The sequence below is a fragment of the Rhamphochromis longiceps genome, linkage group LG4 (genome assembly GCF_057381845.1).
Source record: "Rhamphochromis longiceps isolate RC_006_pf linkage group LG4, R_longiceps_female_GT1.1, whole genome shotgun sequence".
Lineage (NCBI taxonomy): Eukaryota > Metazoa > Chordata > Actinopteri > Cichliformes > Cichlidae > Rhamphochromis > Rhamphochromis longiceps.
Window position 1 is genome coordinate 12,531,645 of NC_140560.1, and position 22,381 is coordinate 12,554,025.

At 41.3% G+C, this 22,381-nt stretch overlaps 2 protein-coding genes across 4 annotated transcripts; one reads left to right on the top strand and one right to left on the bottom strand.

The window, feature by feature from the left end:
• Nucleotides 1–1,717: 1,717 nt before the first annotated feature.
• xpnpep3 (X-prolyl aminopeptidase 3, mitochondrial) lies at nucleotides 1,718–10,931 on the bottom strand. The gene is made up of 12 exons (XM_085403346.1): nucleotides 10,796–10,931; nucleotides 10,599–10,712; nucleotides 7,263–7,385; nucleotides 6,990–7,177; nucleotides 6,630–6,849; nucleotides 5,035–5,219; nucleotides 4,873–4,935; nucleotides 4,417–4,530; nucleotides 4,212–4,297; nucleotides 3,345–3,528; nucleotides 2,654–2,774; nucleotides 1,718–2,573 (listed from the first exon to the last, which is right to left on the bottom strand). The coding sequence occupies exons 2-12, from the start codon at nucleotides 10,663–10,665 to the stop codon at nucleotides 2,407–2,409; spliced, it is 1,518 nt and encodes a 505-aa protein (XP_085259472.1). The 5' UTR covers nucleotides 10,666–10,712; nucleotides 10,796–10,931; the 3' UTR covers nucleotides 1,718–2,406.
• Nucleotides 10,932–12,132: 1,201 nt separating this feature from the next.
• Nucleotides 12,133–22,184, top strand: st13 (ST13 Hsp70 interacting protein). Of its 3 annotated transcripts, none has more exons than XM_085403348.1 (13): nucleotides 12,133–12,291; nucleotides 12,689–12,828; nucleotides 15,349–15,397; nucleotides 15,491–15,587; nucleotides 16,912–16,985; nucleotides 17,131–17,197; nucleotides 17,321–17,405; nucleotides 17,512–17,622; nucleotides 18,715–18,817; nucleotides 18,985–19,101; nucleotides 19,199–19,238; nucleotides 19,458–19,564; nucleotides 21,376–22,184. In XM_085403348.1, exons 2-13 carry the CDS (start codon nucleotides 12,719–12,721, stop codon nucleotides 21,508–21,510), a joined length of 1,095 nt encoding a protein of 364 aa, XP_085259474.1. In that variant the 5' UTR covers nucleotides 12,133–12,291; nucleotides 12,689–12,718; the 3' UTR covers nucleotides 21,511–22,184. The 3 variants fall into 3 exon arrangements, with proteins under 3 accessions (XP_085259474.1, XP_085259476.1, XP_085259475.1); XM_085403350.1 differs by lacking the exon at nucleotides 12,133–12,291 and adding an exon at nucleotides 12,373–12,481; XM_085403349.1 differs by lacking the exon at nucleotides 12,133–12,291 and adding an exon at nucleotides 12,453–12,571.
• The last annotated feature ends 197 nt before the right edge of the window (nucleotides 22,185–22,381 follow it).

Here is a 22,381-nt window from a genome sequence, read left to right on the forward strand (position 1 = left end):
TCCAACAGTCTTGAATGAGTTAGAGATGCTGAGTGCTTGTTGGCCCTTTTGCCTTCATTCTGCAGTCCATCTCATCTCAAACCATCTCGACTGGGTTTAGGTCAGGTGACTGGAGGCCAGGCCGTCTGGTGCAGCACTCCATCACTCTCCTTCTTCTCCAAATGGCCCTTACACATCCTGGATGTGTGTTTGGGGTCATTGTCCTGTTGAAGAATAAATGATGGTCCAACTAAACGCAAACCAGAAGGGTTGGCATGTCACTGCAGTATGCTGTGGTAACCATGCAGGTTCAGTGTGTCTTCAATTTTGAATAATTCCCCAACAGTGTGACCAGCAAAGCACCCCCACACCATCACATCACCTCCTCCATGCTTCACAGGGCGAACCATGCATGTAGAGACCAACTGTTCAAAAAGCACAGATTTCCACTGGTCTAATGTCAATTTCTGGTGTTTCTTGGCCCAAACAAATCTCTTCTGCTTGTTGCTTTTCCTTAGTGGCTGTTTCTTAGCATCTATTTGACCACCAAGGCCTGATTTACACAGTCTCCTCTGAACAGTTGATGTAAAGATGTGTCAGCTGCTGGAACTCTGTGTGGCATTTATTTGGGCTCTAATCTGAAGTGCTGTTAAGCGCTTGATAGTTTTTGCGACTGCATTTGGGGACACATTCAGAGTTTTAGCAATTTTTTCAGACTGACTGACCTTCAGTTCTTAAAGTAATGATAGACTGTCATTTCTCTTTACTTAGCTGATTGGTTCTTACCACAATATGAATTCTAACAGTTGTCAAATAGGGCTGTCAACCTCTGAAAAACACAACTGATGGTCCCAACATCATTAAGAAGGCCAGAAATTCCACAAATGAACCCACACAAAACACACCTGTTATGATCAATTACTGATGTGCTTTTGATTACCCTCTGAGTTTCTATGGAAGCAATAAGGAGGAACTTAGTACTCCACAGGACTGCGCAAAGCCCTGTGATGATAAGATCTGTAATTGACCCTGAACTAATACTAATACTGCATTAATGCTAATACTATCAATCTTCATTCAAGCAACATATATATTCAGATTAACCACCAAAAACTCTTGAACTTTCCCTGACTTTGACATTAAATATATTTTTATTAAAAATATACTAGTTAGATAGTAAGTATAAATATACCAGCTGTCACCTGAAATGCACTGAGATCTTTTAAATTTAAACCTTGAGATTTGACAATAGGACCAAAGCATTTCATGACTTTTATCATTCCAAAAGAGCACTTGGCTCTCACACTGCAGGCTTATTTAAGGTTTCCAGAGTATTTAAAGTAGAATGGGAGGCAGAGCCTTCAGCTTTCAGGCCCCTCTTCTCTGGAACCAGCTCCCAGTTTGGATTCAGGAGACCGACCACCTCTCTACTTTTAAGATTAGGCTTAAAACTTTCATTTTTGATAAAGCATTGAATTAGGGCTGGTCTGTCCACAGTCTGGTATCGCTTAAACTTTCTTCCTGCCTATTGTAGGGTCTTTACTTTACAATATAAACCACATTGAAGCGAATTCTGTCGTGATTTGACACCATGTAGATAAAAACTGAATTGAATGAATGGTCCTACAATACTGTCCTTTTTGTCCAAGACATAAGGGGACAACTGACCCTTATAATATAGTGAAGGAAATGTCATCTCTCACTATGATCGACCAACAAAACATCCTCCATAAGTAACCCAAGTTAAACCCATTGAATTTATTAGTTATGAAAGAAATATTGGAAATATTTTAATACACAATAATTTAGAAAACAACACAACTCTCCTCTCTGCTAAAAGAAAAACAAAATCCAACACACACTGACACTCTTGTGACCTTTTTCACATTCAGCAGATTAATGAAGACATCACAGTAACTCCAGATTTATGACGAGCAGCCTTTTCAGTACTCAGGTTTTTGGATCCTTTGTACTGCAGTATGAGTTGGAAAACAATTATGCACTTCTGTGTGCAACTTCTTCAGTGAGATATGAAAATGAACCATAGTTCAGAAAACATGGTGAGAATCAAACCGGTTTTATCACGTAAAATACTTTTGTGGTAGCTGGATGTTAGCTGTTGTTTGTAGATGTTGATTTAGGCTTTAGTGTCAGATTTGGCTCACTGATAGAATCTGTAATCTGCCTTTTTTTGTAAATAAAGAATTGCAACTTTATGTTTGGCTGTTTGGTTTTATGTCTTGGAGCTGAGTTGCTCTAATGCAGCCAGTATTTCATAGACAGAGTAGTGAGGATAACAGGTTGTTGTGACTTAAAAACTAAAGTCTTATTGTGTGCTCCCACCTGTAATGCACCACGGCCCTGAGTCTCAGGATATAAACAGATAGCAGTGAGTAGCACTCGGTCAGTTCTCTTTCTCTCCCTGCTCTATCTCTGTGCACAGGCCCGCTCTACATCAGCGATGGTCTTTGGTGCGTCAGAGGACAGAATCAGAGGTCCTCCCTTCTCTCTGATAACCACGTCATCCTCAATCCTGACACCCAGACCTCGAAAGTGCTTCGGCGCTTGGTCGTTGTCTTCACAGATGTATAGCCCTGCAGCAAGACACAATGTGAGCCGTAACGGTAACGGGACAGAACATTTACATGCAGGTGCAACCGTGTGGATTTCAAACCTGGCTCTATGGTGATGGCCATTCCTGGCTGAAGAGGTTGCGAGCGAGATAGTTCAGGAGTGTCGTGGACATCCATGCCCAGGTAATGGCCAACGTGGTGGGGGCAGTACTGCCTTGCAGCCTGGAATTTAAATAAATAAATAGTTAAAAAGGCTGCAGCAGTCAGACGAGTGGTTCTACTAAAGTCAAACCTCACATAAACCTTAACAAAGCACAACCACATTAAAAAGCACTTAAAACACCAAAATAAAAGATGAATGGAAGTCCAGCATGGACCTGAGAGGAATCCTCTGGATTAGGTCATCTGGTCTGCACACAAAAAAACAAAACAAAAAAAAACTTTTTGAAATGTTGAATTGAAGCTCCAGCTTTAGTAACTACCGACACAAGATATCACCTGTAATACTGAAAGGGAAATCTGACTTCATAAGAATATAACGCCAGCATTCCTTCTGAAGCCTAAATTATACTCTGTTGCAGATACGGACAGCCGAAGACCCGACAACAGAGTAGTTATTCCTGTTATACTTCTTTGACGACCACTTGAAGTCCACTGCATGTGTAAAAATTCTGAGGAAAAGTACGATTTGTCCGGACTCCTCCTCTAGGGACCATGACACTGTGCAGATGAGCCTCATTAAATATGAAGTGCACAACCAATCTGGGCACCCACCGTTTTTCCAATTATTACCTTTAGCGCCTCAGCATCGCTGGTACTGGCCCCGAGGATGCCAAGCCGCTTAAGCTGTCGTCCCAGCAGAGCCAGCATGGTGCTGTAGATGTGATCCAGACTGACGCCTGGAGAGCAAAGAGATAAACAGGAACGCTGGACCTCCAGGACGGATTCGTAGAGCTCAATCTGTGCAGGACTGAATCTAGTATTGAACACAAAAAACCCCCAAAACGTTTATTTCTGTGACTGGAACTGATCAACCTTCAAAAACAGACTACAGTTTCTTTAATTTAAGGGACCTAAATTCTAGAAATCAGATAAAATGAAGTTTAAAGTTGAATACCACGATCACCAAACCAGGATTGGAGGTGATGTGAACCACCTTTATTAACACATGCACTCTGGAAACAAATACTTGGAACAAATAGATGACTAAATAAACCTGGATGTAAAATGAAGTTTGACAAATTTACACTGTACACTGACTCATGGGCTGCGATGCACAAATGGGAACTTCACTCTATCGTTAGCGAAGTCATGATAACAGATGGAAAAGAACTTCTGCCACAACTCAAGGCGTAAAGGATTGAAACCTACAATCAGCGATTGTAGTTTTGTAGTTTAGTTTCTCTCATTTCCAAAAGCTAGATCACCCCTTTTTTTATTTTTTTAAACAAATGTCTGGTTCTATTAAGGGTTGCCACACTAGATCATCTGTTGCTATGCAAGCCAATACGCACTGTGGTAGGTAATTTTTCAGATCCCCATATTGAAAAAGCTTTTGTGTCCTTCCTGAGGGCATAAACTCTCCATATTTATGAGCTCATTAAACAAACTATCACTTCTGTTGGCACCAAATATTTTAAGGGTAATCAGCTTACTTACTTTCCATTTATTGGCCACGTTCGAGTGATATCGCTGACATAACCAAAGTATTCGCAACCACCATCCAGCAACACCATCTCACCATCCTGATGGAGACAAAGAGGAGGGAGCAAAACGTAATGAGTCATATATGCTACTTAAATACATGTAAAGTAATTATTCTCAGGAATATCTGTGTCCTCTGACGTGTTCATGGAGTAATTACCTTGATTATTTGGTTGTTATTTATGTAGTGCAGAGTATTAGCTCGATTTCCTCCAGCAATCACAGGAGGGTACGCAAGAAAGTTAGCACCATGGATCCGATTCTCAAAATCAAACTGGAAAAAAGGTTATGTTAAATACAAAGAATGGAGGGGAGGCTCAAGACTTTTGCACAGTACAGTACGTAACAAATAAAGTAGACACTGTAAGACTTAAACAGCATTTTCAGTTTAAGGTACAACTCTCTGGAGTTCCATACCTGCTCTTTTAAAGCAGATTTGTGAAATTAGGAGGGAAATTTGGAAAATTTCAAAGCTGCTTCTCCAACTGTAAAAATCAATAAACTAACACTTACTGTTCTAATAATTACATCATGAGCCTAATCAATGAAAGACACAAAGATAATGACTGCTCGCACACGTAAAGGCAGTGAAGACAAAGGTCATCACAGAAGTCACCTTAGCAAACAGGACAGCTTCATCCACATCTCCTTGAGACAGAGCCATTGTCCTCCTAAAAGCCTGAAAGATAACAATATGAGCTGCTGCAAGTACACTTCATAAATCTAACATTCACTTGGAGTCTTCAAGAGCTTCACAAGAACCAATTTAAATGTCAACCTGTGCCGTGATTCGACCCGCTTCTTGCATGAGAGCCACTTCGGCTGAGCTTTTGAGGGCCCTGAGAGAGTGTATGAGAGGTCTGAGAGTGCGTGGTGTCGGCCCCGCCTCCAGAACGGGACACACGTGAGCCTGGTGGAGCTGAGGGTGAGCCGGCTGAGAAGTGTCGTACCACAGCATAGTGCCTGGAAGAGGATCAGAGAAGACAGAAATGCTAAGAGTGAATTTGAAGTGATAAAAGAGCTAAATAGAAAAAAAAAAAGGAAAAACATTTTAATACCTAAATGAAAAGTTTTGGCACTGAAATAGGAAAGCATTTATCCAACAACTGCATTTTTATTTACCACACACGTCCCATCTTTCTTTACTACCGTCCTGTCAAAAAGAACGTCTTCACATCAGTCAATAAAATTATATTATATACTCATCCCAGATTTTGAGTAGATGCACCTATGGTATCAATTTGTAAATCCTACTTTGCCTCACTCTTAAGTTATCACATCCACCCGGCTGTTCAATGGGCTGATGACAATACCCCATTAGCATTTTACAGTTGAAGGACAAAAGAATCCATGCAGATCCGCAGGTGCAGAGCCAAAACAATGTGAACACAGAACAATAATCAACAGGTCACACATTGCACAACTCTAGAATCCTTATTTATTGCTTCTAGTGAAGTTTTGAGTACACCTGCTCTTCGTTTATGAAGATGAAGAGCAACCCACCTCAGCAGCAATAACCTCAATTATCAGTTTCTTACATAATTGTGGAGAAACGTTGCTTCACCTCATTGAGGTTTGTGGGCATTCATTTATGCACAGCTCTCTTAAACTTCCACCAAAGCATTTTAGTTGTGCTGAGGTCTGGACTTGAGGCGAGTCTAGGCCTGTCAGGTGAGGTCTGACTGACACCTTGATTTTTCTCTTTCACCCATTTGCTGTTAGGGATCATAGTCCTAATGCATGGCTTAATTTGTGCCAAGCTTCAGCTGCTGCACAGAGGGCCTCCTGTCTGCGTGGAGAATACTTTGGTATGAAGAGGAGTTCATTGTCAACTCAATGACTTCAAGGTGCCCGAGTCCTGTGGCTGGAAAATGAGCCCATTCACCGTGCTGACAGTTGATACGAAGTGCTTGTGCTGATATGCTGTGGTTGGTTTTCCCCTGTGCTGTGTATTATGGCCATAATGCCAAACGTGTGGCTTGTTGCATCATTATAAACCTAATTCCCCCCAAACTGTACAAGCAAGAAACTTGTGGGTCTTTTGCAGATTTTCTGACCTTGAGGTTAATTTGATAGGGCCACCACTCCTGGGCAGAAGTTTTGCTTCCAGAACACTCCATCCATCCATATATATTCCTGCGATAATAAGGTTTGTGAAAGACCCTGAAGCAGTGTCACTTTGCTTCTTTATTCAAGCAACATGCGTAATTCAGACTGACCACCCAAAACCATTGGGCCTCCTTTTCCTTTCTCAGAGAAAGATATGGCAGTTAGTGATCTGGTAGGAATGAACCATAACACTTTTTTTTTTCTCTCCGCAGGATTGCAAAGAGTAACCCCCCCCCCCCCCCCCCGCCACTCCCATGCACCCACCTTTCAGGCTCTTGAGTACAACACCCAGTTCTTCTATGCTATGAACTCTCTCTATGCCAGTCAAAGCAGCTGCTCCGTCCTTCCCAGACCGCGGTCCGTCCCACAGTTCTCTCCCCGGGTCTCTGCGAGGGACGAACAAAATAGCCTGGTCTGGTTGACCCTTCCCGTGAAGAACCAAGGCACTGTCAGGTTCGAGAAAACCACTGAGGTAGAGGAAATCCTGAGGAACACGTGTTTTGAGATGAATTAGTAAAAACTTACCCAGGAATTTCACCCAGGAAAAGGAAGAAGAGCAAAATCTAATTTTTTCTCCTTTCTGAAGAATTCTGAACTGAATGCAACTTGAAAGCAAGTGCTCACCTGGTTCTGATGGAAGGGATAAGGGATGTCATTGGTCATGTATCTAGTTGGGTGAGACAAAATGATGGCCACATGGGTGCTGGAGGAAGCAGAAGGTCCGAGTCTTTCGGCCTGAGCCTCGATAAGCGAGGCCAGTCGGTGTCTGCGGAGCTCATATTCCGTCTGGCTCAAACCTGGGGTTACCTCACCTGAGGAGAAGCATGCTTTCCTTAAAGAAATAAATTAAGAAATGACATTTTACAAGATCAGCTGTCCACTGTAAACAATACTCACCATGTTTGATGAGGTGCGGATGAGTGAAAGGACTGGGCTGGCCAAGGTAACGAGGTGGAACCGTCTTTGGCTTCAACCCGCCAGGTTTCACAGAAATGTTTCTGCACAGGCACCAAATACATCCTGCAGACAGAAACACACACAGACTGTAAACAGGTGCTTTGGTCAGTTCAGTTTGACTAAAGCAAAGTTATATCAGTTCTGTCCGCTGGGCGATGCTGGAGTATTGAATATAGTAGTTTTTTCTCATGCATCTTTTTAAACAATTTTAGAGTTCGGTACTAAACGTTAGTAAAAGTTAAAAAAAAAAAAAAAAAAGACCCAACCCCATTTATAGCAATTTTCAGGCCACTACAAAGCATCCCGATGATTATTTACTGGGTAGAAGTCTGGCTGTCTTTACGGTTTCATGCAACATATCAGTGGGACGAGTGGGTGTCTTCAAAATGAGATAGAGAGAGAAATCAGTTGCATTAACAATCTATTATCTCCCACCTACTTACCTTTTGCTCATGTTACTAGGTAACAACAGGATGTCATGGGACAACTGACTATTAAAATTGGTGAGTGATCTAAGCCCTGTGACATTAACAGATTTTTTTAACGTGTAAAACTAGCGCAAATGTAATATTATACATATGTATTCAGTTACGGTGTGTCTGATTTCAGCCAATATGTAAAACTTTATCCATACAAAACCATTAAAAAAAAAAAAAAAGGGGGGGGGGGGGGGGGGCTCATTTAGCAATCACCTAGAGGTGGGGGGGAGTGACAACGATCAGCTCCAGGCTTCGCAAACCAATAAGTTGCGTCACAGCAGCTTTATCAGCATAGAGCAGCGTCTCGCATCAGAAAGTATTTCAGTGTACCGACGGGTAAATCGCTGCCCACTGGTGGTGAAGGTTTGAAGTTACATTTTTTTAAAAGAGCGATTACAAAACATACCTTTATATAAACAAGTAAAAAGCACAGCGGCGCTGGACAACGTTAAATTATTATGACTTTATTAGATATTTATTATCTGAGCATCAACATATGCTGTATTTTACAGGTTGAAGCAATGGTGAAGTTAGAGTAGCCCATCAGTACAGTGCTGTGAAAAAGCATTTCCCTGATTTCTTCGTTTTCCGCATAGTCGGTACACATCATCATCAAGCTCATCAACAAACACATTTGTTTTTTTAATTAGAAAAATATAACCTGAGTAAATACAAAATTCAGTTTTAAGTGAATATTTTATTTAATAAGGAGAAAAAAAAACCCTACCTGACCCAATGTGAAAAAGTATTTTGCTAAATCATGAACTGTGATTAATTAACCACATTTTTGGAAAGCGGAGTGCAATTTCAATTTAACTTTTTTTTTTTTTAATTAAACCTTCATTTAAGGACCACATTTTGTATTTTCTCAGGTCATCTTTGCACATTCATTAGCTAAACCACATAAATGGGACACATAATCAATAAATAAATCAGGAAGAAGAAAAAAAAAAATCATGGCATTGTAACTACATGCCAGTTCAGTTCAGTGGATCTAAGCTCCAGTACTGTGCAAAAGTTTCGAGCCAAATGAAGACGCACAGGGGTGGCTGTGTCCATAAGAACCTTTTGTTGATCCACCTACTGTTCACTGAAGGGTCATTAGAAATGGTCTCAGTGGAAGGTTGAGGGATGCCAAATTACACAAGAACTTGACCAAAAATCAGTGACAACAGGTCTGATGGAGTGTTGAATCCAAATGTGACATTTCTGGTTCAAACTGTCATCAGTACGTACAGGGGAAGTCAAGAGAGAGGTGCAACAGTGAGTGTCTACAGCAATCTGTAAAACAGGGTGGAGGCTCTATCATGGTTTGGAGTTGCATTTAAGCCAGTGGTGTTGGGGATCTTGTCAAAATTGATGGAATTATGAATGCAGAAAAGTACCATCAGACTTTGATCTACCATGCAATCTGCCTTTTAAGTCTTACGTCATTCGCCGTTTCAGGGTCCAAACTCCTCTTCAACTCAAACAAACACTGCGGCATCACTGGGAGCTAAAAAGTGCCAAAATTCTTTAGTTTGTAATGAAGTAAAAAGTGTGGCTGCTCTACCAGATGCAACAATCAAGTTTAAGATTCAGGCATCCATGAAAAACAGGATTTATGAAGTTAGAGGTTAGTGGGGAGTAAGTTCGCTAGTTTCTATCCAAAGATGATACACCATATTCTGACTGAGTTATCCTGAAAAATGAAAAGTACAGCGCAGCAATCACTTTGGACATGCATGAAGACAGAAAACTAAACAGCAGCAATGTTTGTAAGGTTACTGAAGTTGGGCTAGCTGACAGAGCTATGGTTGATATGGAAAATAAAAACACATTAGCACAGTGAAGTTGGAGGATGAACGCAAACTTTTTTGCTCTCAATGAAAGTTAATGTGAGAGACCCCAATGGGCAAAGACAAATGCAATCGTACAACAGGAAAAAGACACTGAAAATGGACCAAACTTCAGTCAGCAGAACGCCTGTGATGATCCATCCCCAGCACGTGGTTAGTCACTGATATCCTGCTGCATAGTTTGGATTACTTGCTATGAACAACAGCTTCATGCACCCATTCAAATCTTCGTTAGCCTCAGAGTGATACTTTTCTGACACATTCAAATATTTGGCGGCTCCCAAACAATAAGCTGGTTTAAATCAACTGAGCTTTACAACGTGCTGCAGACAAATGGCGGTAATAAAAACCCAGAGAGGTGATCAGCCAGTGATCACTGACTATTTTAAGGGCTTGTTCAGATTAAACTGAACACAATACAAACACTTTTAAAAGACACCAGCCTTAATGGAAACAGGGTTTATACGTCATCACTTAACAACCGGATACTATCTGGAAAGTGTCTGATTGATTTTTCAGGATGATAATGATCCCAAACACACTACCAATGCAGTAAAAGCATACCTAGAAAAACACACATTGGCCTCCCCAGAGCACAGACCTCAACATTATTGGAGCAGTGTGGGATCATGTTGAAAGAGAACAGAACAAAACCAACATCCAGAGAAGAGCTTTAAATGTCCTTCAAGAATCCTGGAGAACTATTCCTGAAGATTACTTAAAGAAATGAAAAGAAAGCTGCCTAAAAGACATTAGACTGTGTTGAAGAATAAAGGCGGTCGTACCAAATATTGACTTTCAAGCTGGTTAGAATTATTCAAGCTCTGTTATTGCCTTATATACTGTCTCTAGACGGGTTTTTTTCCCATTTCCCACCCAACATGTACATAAGAGAGGCATGGTTCAGGACTTTTGCACAGTAATGTCATTGTAGTGATTGTAAAGTTACTGTCTCTAACCTCCACTCCAGGTCCGTGGCATCAGCTTGACAGCGGTCCTCACCAAGGCGCTCGCTGAGAGCAACATTGTTGCTGCAACTTGAGGACACCGATCAGTCACAGCATGTCGCTCCCCTGCGGAACAAAGTGTGACAGTCAGCGAACTACCGAGCACTCATATTCACAGAGACACTCTGAAGTAACTTATTATCACTTACCGAGGTTAACAGTCTCTCCTCCAGCAGTTATATGTACCCTGAATGACAGCTACACCTAGCTAGCTCGCTATTCTCACGTCTGCTAGCCACGCTCGTTTGTAGTTCATGAGAATTGCTTCCCTGAGTTTGGTTTCCCAGGTAGAGAAGCGGAACCCTCTCCCTTTCCCTTTCCTACTTGTTGAACCGACTACAAGCAGCTTTTATTTTAGTCATTTGTACACTCAATAAAATGGAGGCTATCGAGTGCCAAAAATAATCAAATAACTAGTTAAACAATTAATTAAATGTAATTAATTAAAATTGTTAACAAATAAATTATTAAATGTTTTAAATGACATTATTGATATTTCAATTAATTATGTATAGATTTATTTAATGTATTATTTCATATTTTAATTAATTATCAGATTTTATTATTTACTGAATGATGTATTTATTTGATTCATTGAGGCACTGTATGTCCTCCATAATATACACCATCAGCTTGTAAAAACAAGTCACAAACATTGCTCTCTCATAAAAAAAATAAACTACTAAACTAGAAACCAGCACAACACTGTCACTCTATTATTTAGTATGATTTTAACTTACAACAAGAAAAAAAAAGTAGAATATTACAGGAGCTTCTTTCTAGCATTTCTACTACATGGTAGAAACAACAAATACGTGTATATTTATTAGCGATTTACACTATGAAATTCAGCGTATATGATTAGAAAATGAAAGTGCCTAAACCGTCAGGCGCGTTGCTGCCTGGGAGGCTAGACTCCGGGAAAACTGGCCCACTCAATGATGAGGTAACATGCTGCCTGTGCATTTTAACCCTGAGCGTGACATTTCAGGGAATAACGAGACAAGGTTCAAGGTGGGATGGGTTTGTATGTTTTTATTGCCTATTATTGCACTAACTTTTCGTATTTATGTTCCTCTTCTTGTATACAGCGCTTTGTGACTGTTTGCCTGTTAAAGTGCTTATTAATTTATTTATTATTATTGTCACGATGCTGATACAGCCATGACTAGTAAAAAAAAAATCTAAATGCACTGTTATATTAAAATGATCCAGTACAACTACAGGAAATGCTGTTCACTATGTCAGTAGAAAGAATATTAAATATTTATATATATATATTTATATTAAATATTATTTTTTAATATTTCTCTTTACAGATATTTATATAAGAAGAAAATAATGTTAACATTTTTACTACTTGGGTTCATTAACCCCTCTAATGAAATAATCTCGTACTTCTAGGGTTTACAAAGTTTGGGGGAGCTGAGTTGATTCGCACGCGCTGTGAAGCGGAACCGTTTCTGTCAGGCCATGCTCAGGGCACACACCACCCTTACCTCCTTGGTCTGTCCGATAACACGCCTGAATGAAAACCCAGGAGCGACGCCACTGTCGGTGAAGGTGTATTATAGTACTAACATCGACTGCAGGCTTCTTCTGTGTGTTTTTTCCTTAACTGTCAGTTAGGCATATCTTCGGCAGGGTGAGTTTGCTTTTATTCCTGAAAATAATGTTTGCATCTACGAACTATTTTCATTAATCATGGCCCGCGGTGCAGCAAGCTAACGACGTTATTATGCGTCAAACGGTCGCCGCGTCACAGATGAATTCACATTTCTAGAAACTTCTGACCTACGACCCCTGAAACAGTCAATACTCATAGGCGTTGCGTGGTTGGTTCATTTATAAAGCTTCAGTAGCGCTTGGTGCTGGTTTTATATTGAACTGTGGAGCTGGTTACTGCGCACGCTCATTCAATCCTTGTGCGTTAGCATACCTAGCTTACGGATGCTGTCATTTGTTTACGTGCAGCTAAACACAACTCCGGACTTTGCTAAGCTGTTGATTGTTTTTCCTCTCTGGTTTCCCCCTGCACCTAGAGCTCCGTCTGGTGGACGTGAAACTGCAGCATGGACCCACGGAAAGTGGCCGAGCTGAAAGGCTTCGTGCAGTTGTGCGAGGCTAATCCCGGGATCCTGCATCTTCCAGAGATGGGCTTCTTCCGGACGTGGCTGCTAAAGTCAGTGCACTGGGAACTTACCTGTTGCTAAAAACAGTGGGAAGCCATTGTCTAATGCTGGTCTTCCTGGTTTAAGGAATCACAGATGATTTTTTTTTTTTTCATAATGCCAAAACAAGTGCTTAGGTGAGATCTGAAACAGACTGTAGAGTTGACCACATGCCCTGTTCCGCCCACCTAACGGTAAAGAACACGGCCCCCCCACCGTAGGGTGCACAAAGCAAAGCCTCACAACACAACTAATTGTTAAATTAAAACCCCAGAGGTTGTTTTGCTTCCGTTGATGTTAATACCTCAACTCTGCAATGCAGAAAACTGTTTTGTTTTTTCATCTGAACAGCTCGGACTGTGGTACTATTATTTGTATATATTTTTAAGGTGCAGTCACTTATTTTTTTTGAGTTTGTTTAATATAAAAAGATATTGTGCTTAAGAATATGCATCGATTAGTGTGTAATTACATTTCCAACAAATTGAGGTTCTCATAAACTAATTAGTTCTCTTAAAAAAATACAGAGGAGCAGGTGTCACTTTATGGAAGCCGCCATGTTACCCTGCAAACTTGAATACAGTGACTGACATGTACATCACTGTATGTGGGTAGAGACCAGCAGCATACGTCAGAGGCCGCAGAGAAATCGTAAGCGTTCGCGTACGGTGGAGGTGAGATTTAATTTGTGTCTGCGCCTTCCCACTCAAGATATGAAAAGTTACACCTAGGTTTTATCGGTCCCCTTCACCAAAGAAGTGAAAAACGCACGATGGCATCTTAATAAAACATCATCCTCTTGCTCCTCACCTCAAGCCTCATCTCCTAAATTGAACTCAGAGAGGTCTAACACACAGAAACGTGCATAAACGTGCTTATTTATTCTTGATATTGTCACAGTTGGGTATTGTCAGCCGATTAGACACGCGACCCTCCTGAGCAGACAATGAGCAGGCTAAACAACAAAAGTTGGTTATAAGCTAACATTATGCCAGGTAATTTTAGTCTCTTGTGTCCTAAAAATCGCTGTTCCATGTGATAAACAAACCTCAGTGACACTGTTATCTGAAGAAAGCGATTCGTTTCAGACTCTTTCAAAGCTTTCACAGTTTTACAGCTGCCTCCAGTGTAAATAGACCTAGAAACACATTGACAACTGAGGTAAACAGCTGACTGACAGCCTGTACTCAATACAGATGAACTGCAGTCAGTTGTTTGTCCTGCAGAAGTTCGATGGGATTATGCACTTGAATTGGGGGGGTTTAAAAACAAGCTGAAATCAGTTGACTGCAGTCTGCAAAAGACTGACATCTGGTGGTGAGATTTTCAGCACTGTAACTTTAACTAAAGTAGCAGACTTTTGTCTGTGCTGCTGAGAATTTTTAGAAATAAACTGCTTTGAAAAACTGAATTAAAAACCAATTAGCCAAAACATTAAAAACTAGACTACTAGTATTCAGACACCCACCAAAGGACAGATCTGATATATGTGTGTGCTGCTGAGCTCTAACTTAATTTTTTAACACCTAACTACAAATCATTAGTTTTCTGATGGATTTGAATACAGGTTTTGTTTTACTACACTCTTGGGCTCACCAGGAGCCCACTATGATTGTTGGGGGTCTGACACAACTTCCTGTGGGGATAAAAGAACGGTCTTTAAAGGTTTGGGACAGGTTAAATAGGGTTAGGTAGGGTAAGGGGCTAGTGAGTACACCTTCTCAGCATCTGTCCTCACAATTATTATCATAGAGGCATGTGGGCCAAAATCTCAAATCAAAGTTCACGGAATGAATGTTTTAAGGTGCCAATATATCGTCCGCTGTGATCGCTTTGCTCACTCCGTACCGTCATCACACAGATACAGGCTTATACTGGTTGTTAAGCCATGAAAAAGTCGCTGCAGTATTTTCCTAAATGATAGTTGTTAGGGCTCCGACAATATCGCATCACAAGTGCCGATAAGAAAGAGAAGGAGTCAAAACTTGAAGCCAAGACTTTGTTGAGTGTCTTTTTTTAGGGGGGGGGTTGATTCTTTCTACACACGTTTTCAAACAGTTGCAATATCTCCCTCCGGGCGTCAGTACACGATCGTACACTTGTGTCTTCAAACAACCTGCGACTTCTGCGGGGCAACGAACCAAGTTACAAAACTCAAGAGGTGCAGAACCGGCCAACACGCCACAAAGATTGGGTCTCGCAACACAGGATGTGATCTCAAAATCATCATCAGAAACCAGCGACCCAGGGATCATTAAAGTGGCCTTACTTTGTGCGCTGCTTGTTTTACTCAATTTAAGCTCACTTTTTGCAGTTTTAGATGCTGTGGTTCAGTGAAGTGGTACCAAGGAGAGGGACGTAACTTTAAATCTGATGGTGTATATGATTTGATTACACTAAAATGTTGAGAAATTAACTAAGCAATATGTTCAGGTGAAGTAACCCTGTTGCAATATCTGTTTAGGCTTTTCCTCCAAAACAATGTCTTAAAATTTAATGTTTTGTGTTTATTTTATTGTTCTGTTTTGCAGCATGGGTGCAACAATCCCTCCACCACCCAAGACAAGTGACTCATGCCAGGTGATGCCTAAAATATTATTTAATTGCCTTTTACTTCATGCTAATGTCAGAAATTACACCTCATCGTAACAAAGCGTGCTTTCTGACTTGTAGGGTGGCTGTCCCTGTGGCCCTCCACCCACCGCAGCTTCGCCTCCTGAGCCTGAGCCTGCGCCTGCTGTGCCGTCTGAGAGCGAGGAGAGTGAAATAGGTACTGTATGCCCCACTCAACACTTTGTTTCATGACAGCCTGGAGCTTTGATTTACATGCTGTAAATTTAATAGATTAAATGAAATAATGAACACAATTTACAGAAGATTTTTTTTAATAGAGTACACTTTAACTGCTAGTCCTTTATTTATCAATGAATGTTTTAATTAATTATAAATAAACAGAAAACACTTCTATTTACATCCTATTAAAGCATTTTAACATCATTATTTAGTACTGAAACAGACTCAGAGCTTACCCGCAATCATCTAAATTCCTTATTCTAAATATTTCTAAACTATAACAATGAGGGAGTTAACACAAGAATCAAGTAAGAATACTAAAGAGAAATTACTTGAACAGTTACCATCAGGATACAAACATTAAGTTCACCAAGGAGGATGCCGGGGAAAACACACAGACATAAACATATTAAAAGATATCCAAACTGGGCCTTTATCAAGTCACCAAAAATGCACCGAAAAGAACCTGAAGCATCAACCAGTGAGGAGCACAGTGACTGGGAGAATAACGCTGTCATCCACGGCACTTCAGACCCAGCCACACACTCAGACAAAAACCCTAGCTAAACAACTCAGTGCAGAGAGGAGTGCTTGGTTATAGACATGAGAGCGACCATTCCACAGCCACATGGCACAACACCTCTTCTACAGGATGAGACTGGGCTGTATGTTTGCCTTTAAAGGACAAAGGATGCTCTCCTGAGGATTCTAATGTTCACATTTTGGACAGAGAACAGGAGGCAGTCTACATCCAGTTTTGATTTAACCACCATTCGTGTTTCCACGCTGACAATCCCGTGAGCTTTTAGAGCTGAAGGGGCTTACTGGATGAGACGTGAAACCCAAAAGAAGTCCAATTGGCTTCAACTTGAGCCATTTCAGATCAGGATAGAATTTTTTCCATCCAGGCTGAAAAAGCTAATGCTATCGACAGATGGAGCACAGTGGAGATGTGGCTGGACGCATGTGCAGAAAAATAGCTCACTGATATGTAACAGTTCTGATGTGGTCACATAAAAATTGGTGTAACATCCCAACATAGAATGTTTTTACATTATATCCCTTGTTGGTAGCTGAGATGTGGTGCAGTTTTTGCTAGCTGTTAACCTGTTTTTAAGCTACACCAATAATTTCATTGAGCTTATTTCAGTTAGTGTGGAGCTGAGTAAACGTTCCCCGCCAACAATAATGGTTCAGTCCTGCAGGGATGCTGATGCGAGTAATTGTCTACCCTCCAAGTTATAGAACAAACTGCTCCCGTCTTAATTATTTATGTTATGTTTTTGTGTTTGGTTTCTCAGAAATCGACAGAGAGGGAGTGATCGAGCCAGACATTGATGACCCGCAGGATATGGGCGAGCTTGAAGACATTGAGGTAAAATTATGCACATACATTAAATCAAAATTTAACCCTATCTTAGTTGGAAGCTGAGCCCCTGACTAAGATTCAGAGACAGAGAAATTACTATATTTTAAATTTTAGAGAGACTTGAGGCATAGATATCCATACTCTCCCACAGGTCACAGAGGAAATGATGGACCAGGCCAATGAGAAGAAGATGGAGGCCATTAACGCTCTAGGAGAAGGTGGGTTGATGGTCTGTTTACAATGAACAGTGAATGCAATTCCTGAATGCTTCTCCCTGTACATGGAAGAAGAAATTAAAAGGACTCTATGATCTGTAATGTCTCATTTTAAATATATTTTAGGTGATCTGCAGAAAGCTCTGGATCTTTTCACTGAAGCCATCAAGCTTAACCCCTGCCTTGCCATCCTCTATGCCAAGAGAGCAAGGTGAGAGTCCACTGTGTCCTTCATTTGAAACCACCGCCTCTTCTTCCCTCAGATACCGTCTGTTCTGAATGCCTTTGAGTGTAACTGGTTATTCTCTTCGTTTTAGTGTCTACATCCAGATGCAGAAACCCAACGCAGCCATAAGAGACTGTGACAGAGCCATCAGCATCAATCCAGACTCTGCACAGCCTTACAAGTGGAGGGGGAAAGCTCACAGGTACGAGAGAGCTTCTGCTGCACAGGCAACATAGCCAAACTCTCATTCCAAACTTCCGCAAAAGCATCATTCAGGCCTGAATTACTCCCCTAAATGGGCTGGTCAGTGCTCATGATGTTTGCAGTGATAAGACATGCTTTTATTTTGAAGGCGAATATTGTCCATTTCTGGTTCATGTCACACTTTTTCAGCTTTCACAACCAGTCGGAGAGTAAAATTTTAAAGTTTGCAGACAAGTTGATGTCTTCCATGCAAACTACATGTGACAAGGTTTTTTGGTACAGCACCCTCTTTTACCTAGCAACAGCCAGCAGCCCTCAGCAACCACCAATCACCAAACAGATGGAGGAATGTGCATTTTCCCTCTTGGCCTGTGTGAATGGGGCCTTAAAAATGCTCCAAATAGCACCAACAACAGACAAAAACACTTCAGTGAGTCAGATTAAGGGAGGTGATGTTAAGCAGATCTCTGTCAGCTCTGCTTCACTGTATTCAATTAGTTCAGTTCGGTTTTATTTATTTAAAAAAAAAACTTGTTGGGGGTGAAGGAAAAGGAAAAAAAGGAGTGCATAGGGAGATGACGACAAATGAAAGTAGAGAAAATGTAATGTTGCCCAGTAGTGGCTTCTTAACTAAAGGATATTTCAGAGGGTGTCTGTCTCTTGAATCCAAACTGGGGCCTCAAAGCTGAAGGCTCTGCCTCCCATTCTACTTCTAGAAACCACAAGTAAGCCTGCAGTGTGAGAGTGAAGTGCTCTATGAGAGTAACAGGATGATTTGATGAGGACTGATTGATCAGGGTTTTATATGTGAGGAAAAAGATTGTAAATTCAATTATGGATTTAGCAGTGAGTCAGAGAAGAGAAGCTAATGTGGGAGAAATTTGATCTCTGTGTCTAGTCTCTGTTGGTGCTACAGGTGCAGCATTTTGGATCAACTGAAGGCTTTTTAGGAGCTTTTAGAAATACCTTTAACTCAAGCAGCCATATAAGTCCTAAAGTGATTAAATATGTGAGTTATTAAAGTTCTGAAGAAGGTAACTGGAAATGGAAACCAAATATTGTCAGTAAATTGATGTTTGTCCTGCTGCAGGCTGCTGGGACACTGGGAGGAGGCAGCCAGGGACCTGGCCACAGCCTGTAAACTGGACTATGATGAGGATGCCAGTGCAATGCTGAAGGAGGTCCAGCCAAAGGTAATAGTGAAGTGAACAGAAAGATTAAAAAACGCTTTGCCACAGTTTCATTTTTTTGGTGGGAACAGTAATGCAGGTAGTTCAATATGTAGAAGGTTGCAGTTAAACAGCAAAGTCCTGATCTGTTTACACGATCTTAATGCAGATGAACTCTTTGTAATTTTCAGGCCAACAAAATCATAGAGCACAGACGCAAATATGAGCGCAAGAGAGAAGAGAAGGAGATCAAAGAGAAGCAAGACCGGATAAAGAAAGCCAGAGAGGAGCACGCACGGGCTCAGAGGGTGAGTTGCTGGGAGGAATTCCACAGATTTTCCAGGAGTGAAAAAATCCAAAAACTGTATGACACTGATGAATGTCTCATTCATTGTTTTGCAACAGGAAGAGGAAGCACGACAGGCTGGAGGAGGATTCTTCCCAGGTAGGAGAGCAAAAGCAACTCATTTTACTGCCGAATGCCTTATGATGGAGTCCCATAATTTATACTCCTGTAAACACTGATTGTTTTATTGATCATCCCGTGTCTGCAACGTCCAGGGTGAGAACAATGTGTGAAGCTGTGTGTTCATGTCAGGGTTCTGTTATGCATCCATTTATTAGACACATAAGTGCAAGTATAAGTCTAATCATTGCTTGGCAGGTCCGGGTGGATTCCCAGGCGGATTCCCAGGTGGAGCCGGAGCTGGTCCCGGCATGGCTGGTCTAGGTGAACTCCTGAAAGATCCTGAGCTGCTTAATGCCATGAAGGTGACTAACTCTGTCCTCCACATCACAGCTGTCCCATGGTTAGGGTTGGTTATTTTAACACGTAACACGGTGCTGAGGAGAGTCTTGTAGACAGGACGGCTAATAGAACAATTTTGATACGCACACTTAGACCAGGGAGCTTCAGGAGTGGGTTGGTTGTTTTTCCACACAGTAACAAATGATTATTTTAGCCTTTAGGGCAGCATGGAGATGAATTTAGTTGTTGTTCTAATTTTTACTCACTGACAAAGCTGTCTGCACAGTGTAGCCAGCACCTCAATAAAGGCAGATACCTAGAAACTGTATTTCTACTTGGTTTAGGAAAAATTCTCATCGTTTTGACATTTAAAAATCATTGATGTCACCTTTAACATTATGTCAGCAGCTATTCTCCACCGTGAACTATGTTAAAAACAAACACTGCTCACGCCTCACAGATGACAGCTTACAGTCCTGCGTAAAGATGAAAGTGACTTCGTACAGCCCCGATTTGCAGATGCTGTGTGCAGAGGTTCAGGAGCAGAAGTCCCACTGTAAACATATCACGGCAGACCTGACGATGTTTGCATGAACATGCTTTTCAGCTTCTCTTTATTGACCACTTTTCACTCACGGTTGCTTTACGCATACAGCCGGCTGTAGCTTTGCAGCTCACAGCCCGACACACACCAACACAACAGCATAGATGGCACAGACGTTAAGGCGGCGAGGCGTGATTGCGTGTGCCGCTCAGGTGTGTCCGCCTCCCCTGCAGTGGCGCTGCAGACCACGCCCCGCCAGACACATTAACCGGGTAAAATACATATTTAGGCAGAATTTTGCAAATATCTATTTTTCTTTTTTAGCAGCATAGTACTTTTTTTCCAGTTATTTTTTTTAAAAGTCAGGTCAAGGATCCAAAAGCCCAAATAAGGGTGGCGGCTCACAACAGTTTTTATTTGCTGGATCATTTTAGTTCAGCTGGGTGTCTTTCCTTTTGTTATATTTCTTTAAGAGTTCAAAATGTGTTAATTACATAAATAAAATGTAATTTTCTCTGTAGCACTTCATGGATTTCATAAGCAACACACCTTAGTTGTTCACACAAAGCATAAAGGTAAAAAACAATATATACAGTGTTATCTTCATTTTAGATGTCAAAAAGTATTTGCTGCTCCCAGTGTTTTCGTTTTCATGGAAACCGGGTTCAAATGGCTCTTTGGGTGTTAAAGGTTGCTGACCCCTGGTCTAGTCAGCCGATCACATGGCAGCAGCCTTTAGGCATGTAGACATGATCCAGATGACAAACTGAAGTTCAGACTGAGCAACATACTGGTGATTTAAGTGGCTTTCAATACAACATTGTTCTTGGTGCCAGACAGGCTGGTGTGTCTGGATTTAAATCAAGTTCTTATGCTGAACAGTACATAAATCGGGGTAGGCAACTCCAGGCCTCAAGTGCCAGTGTCCTGCAGGTTTTAGATGTGTCCTTGATCCAACACAGCTGATTCAAATGGCTAAATTACCTCCTCAACATGTCTTGAAGTTCTCCAGAGGCCTGGTAATGAACTAATCATTTGATTTAGGTGTATTGACCCAGGGTGAGATCTAAAACCTGCAGGACACCGGCAATTGAGGCCTGGAGTTGCCTACTCCTGACATAAATCATTCAGCCACACATGGCTGTTATGCATTGTTGAATCAGTAAGACCACCATATGACCTATGGTTAAAAAAAAAACAAAAAAACATCCAACAGTTTTTGTTAAGCTGATTTGGAAATGCCCTGGATGAGCAAAGTTGACCCCATTTTTGTCCAATATCCAACTCCAGGACCCTGAGGTGATGGCCGCCTTCCAGGATGTCGCCCAGAACCCGGCCAACATCTCCAAGTATCAGAACAACCCCAAAATCATGGCCCTCGTCACCAAGCTGAGCTCTAAATTTGGAGCTCCTCCACAGCCATAGACAGGACGGGACCGAAATGGGAGAGAAGAACGATTGGATATGTGGTGAAACAATCTGGAGAGCAAAGCTTTTCAACAATTATTCACTGTGTGTAGTTCAAACAGGGGAGCAGGTGACGGGTTATCTGGCATGGTGTAGAGGAAGATTGGCAATTTCTTTTTTTTTTTTAATGTTCTTAATCAACCTGTTAGCACTTAGCAACATGTCAACAAAGCAGCCCGGTGGTTAGGAGTCAGGTCTGATACTTATACACCCCGTCCAGCACATCTCAGCTGGGAATTCACTTAAACCACAGGTTGACGTTTTCTAACCTGCGTCATGAACAGCCAAACCGGGAGCCTCCTGCATTAAGACGCTAGCTTAGAAACATTTCTACCGCTGTTTAATACTCACTATGATTTAGCTACTGGTTTCTTTCTTTCTGTGGACGGAGCTGAACTCTCACACCACTGTGGGCCCTTCTTGTTATCAGACGTATTATTATAAAAAGTATTGAACATGTTTGACCCTGTTGGAAAAATTCACAAAAATAAAAGCTCTGTTCCTGCAAATCAGGTTTGATCTGCATTTCTAGTTCTGTTTCCCGTTAAATGTCATGTGTAAAAGAGTTCACTCATTTTTATTTTGACTTCAGTTTTCCTGTGATAATTAAACTGGAAAGAATGATCAGAAAACTCGACTCATCTTTAAACCTGTCATAATCATTGCCTCAATCTGTTTACAAACACATCAGCTGGTTCCAAATGTGGGTCTTTAAAGGTACTTTGATAAATCCGGCCTGGTGGGAGAGTGGGCCACCAGCTACTTAATCCATCCACAACATCTGTCTTTCAGCCAGAGGATTACCACTCTAACACGCAGCCGGCTGGGC

Excerpts from the sequence above, each read along its gene's own strand:
- xpnpep3 (XM_085403346.1), bottom strand. The coding sequence starts at position 10,665 with ATGTTGCTCTCAGCGAGCGCCTTGGTGAGGACCGCTGTCAAGCTGATG. Across the intron at positions 3,529-4,211 it reads ACGTGGCCAATAAATGGAAA|ATTCAGTCCTGCACAGATTG; the intron begins GTAAGTAAGCTG and ends GTTCAATACTAG. Across the intron at positions 2,574-2,653 it reads GGCCATCACCATAGAGCCAG|GGCTATACATCTGTGAAGAC; the intron begins GTTTGAAATCCA and ends GTCTTGCTGCAG.
- st13 (XM_085403348.1), top strand. The coding sequence starts at position 12,719 with ATGGACCCACGGAAAGTGGCCGAGCTGAAAGGCTTCGTGCAGTTGTGC. Across the intron at positions 16,986-17,130 it reads GCGAGCTTGAAGACATTGAG|GTCACAGAGGAAATGATGGA; the intron begins GTAAAATTATGC and ends ACTCTCCCACAG. Across the intron at positions 17,198-17,320 it reads CATTAACGCTCTAGGAGAAG|GTGATCTGCAGAAAGCTCTG; the intron begins GTGGGTTGATGG and ends AATATATTTTAG.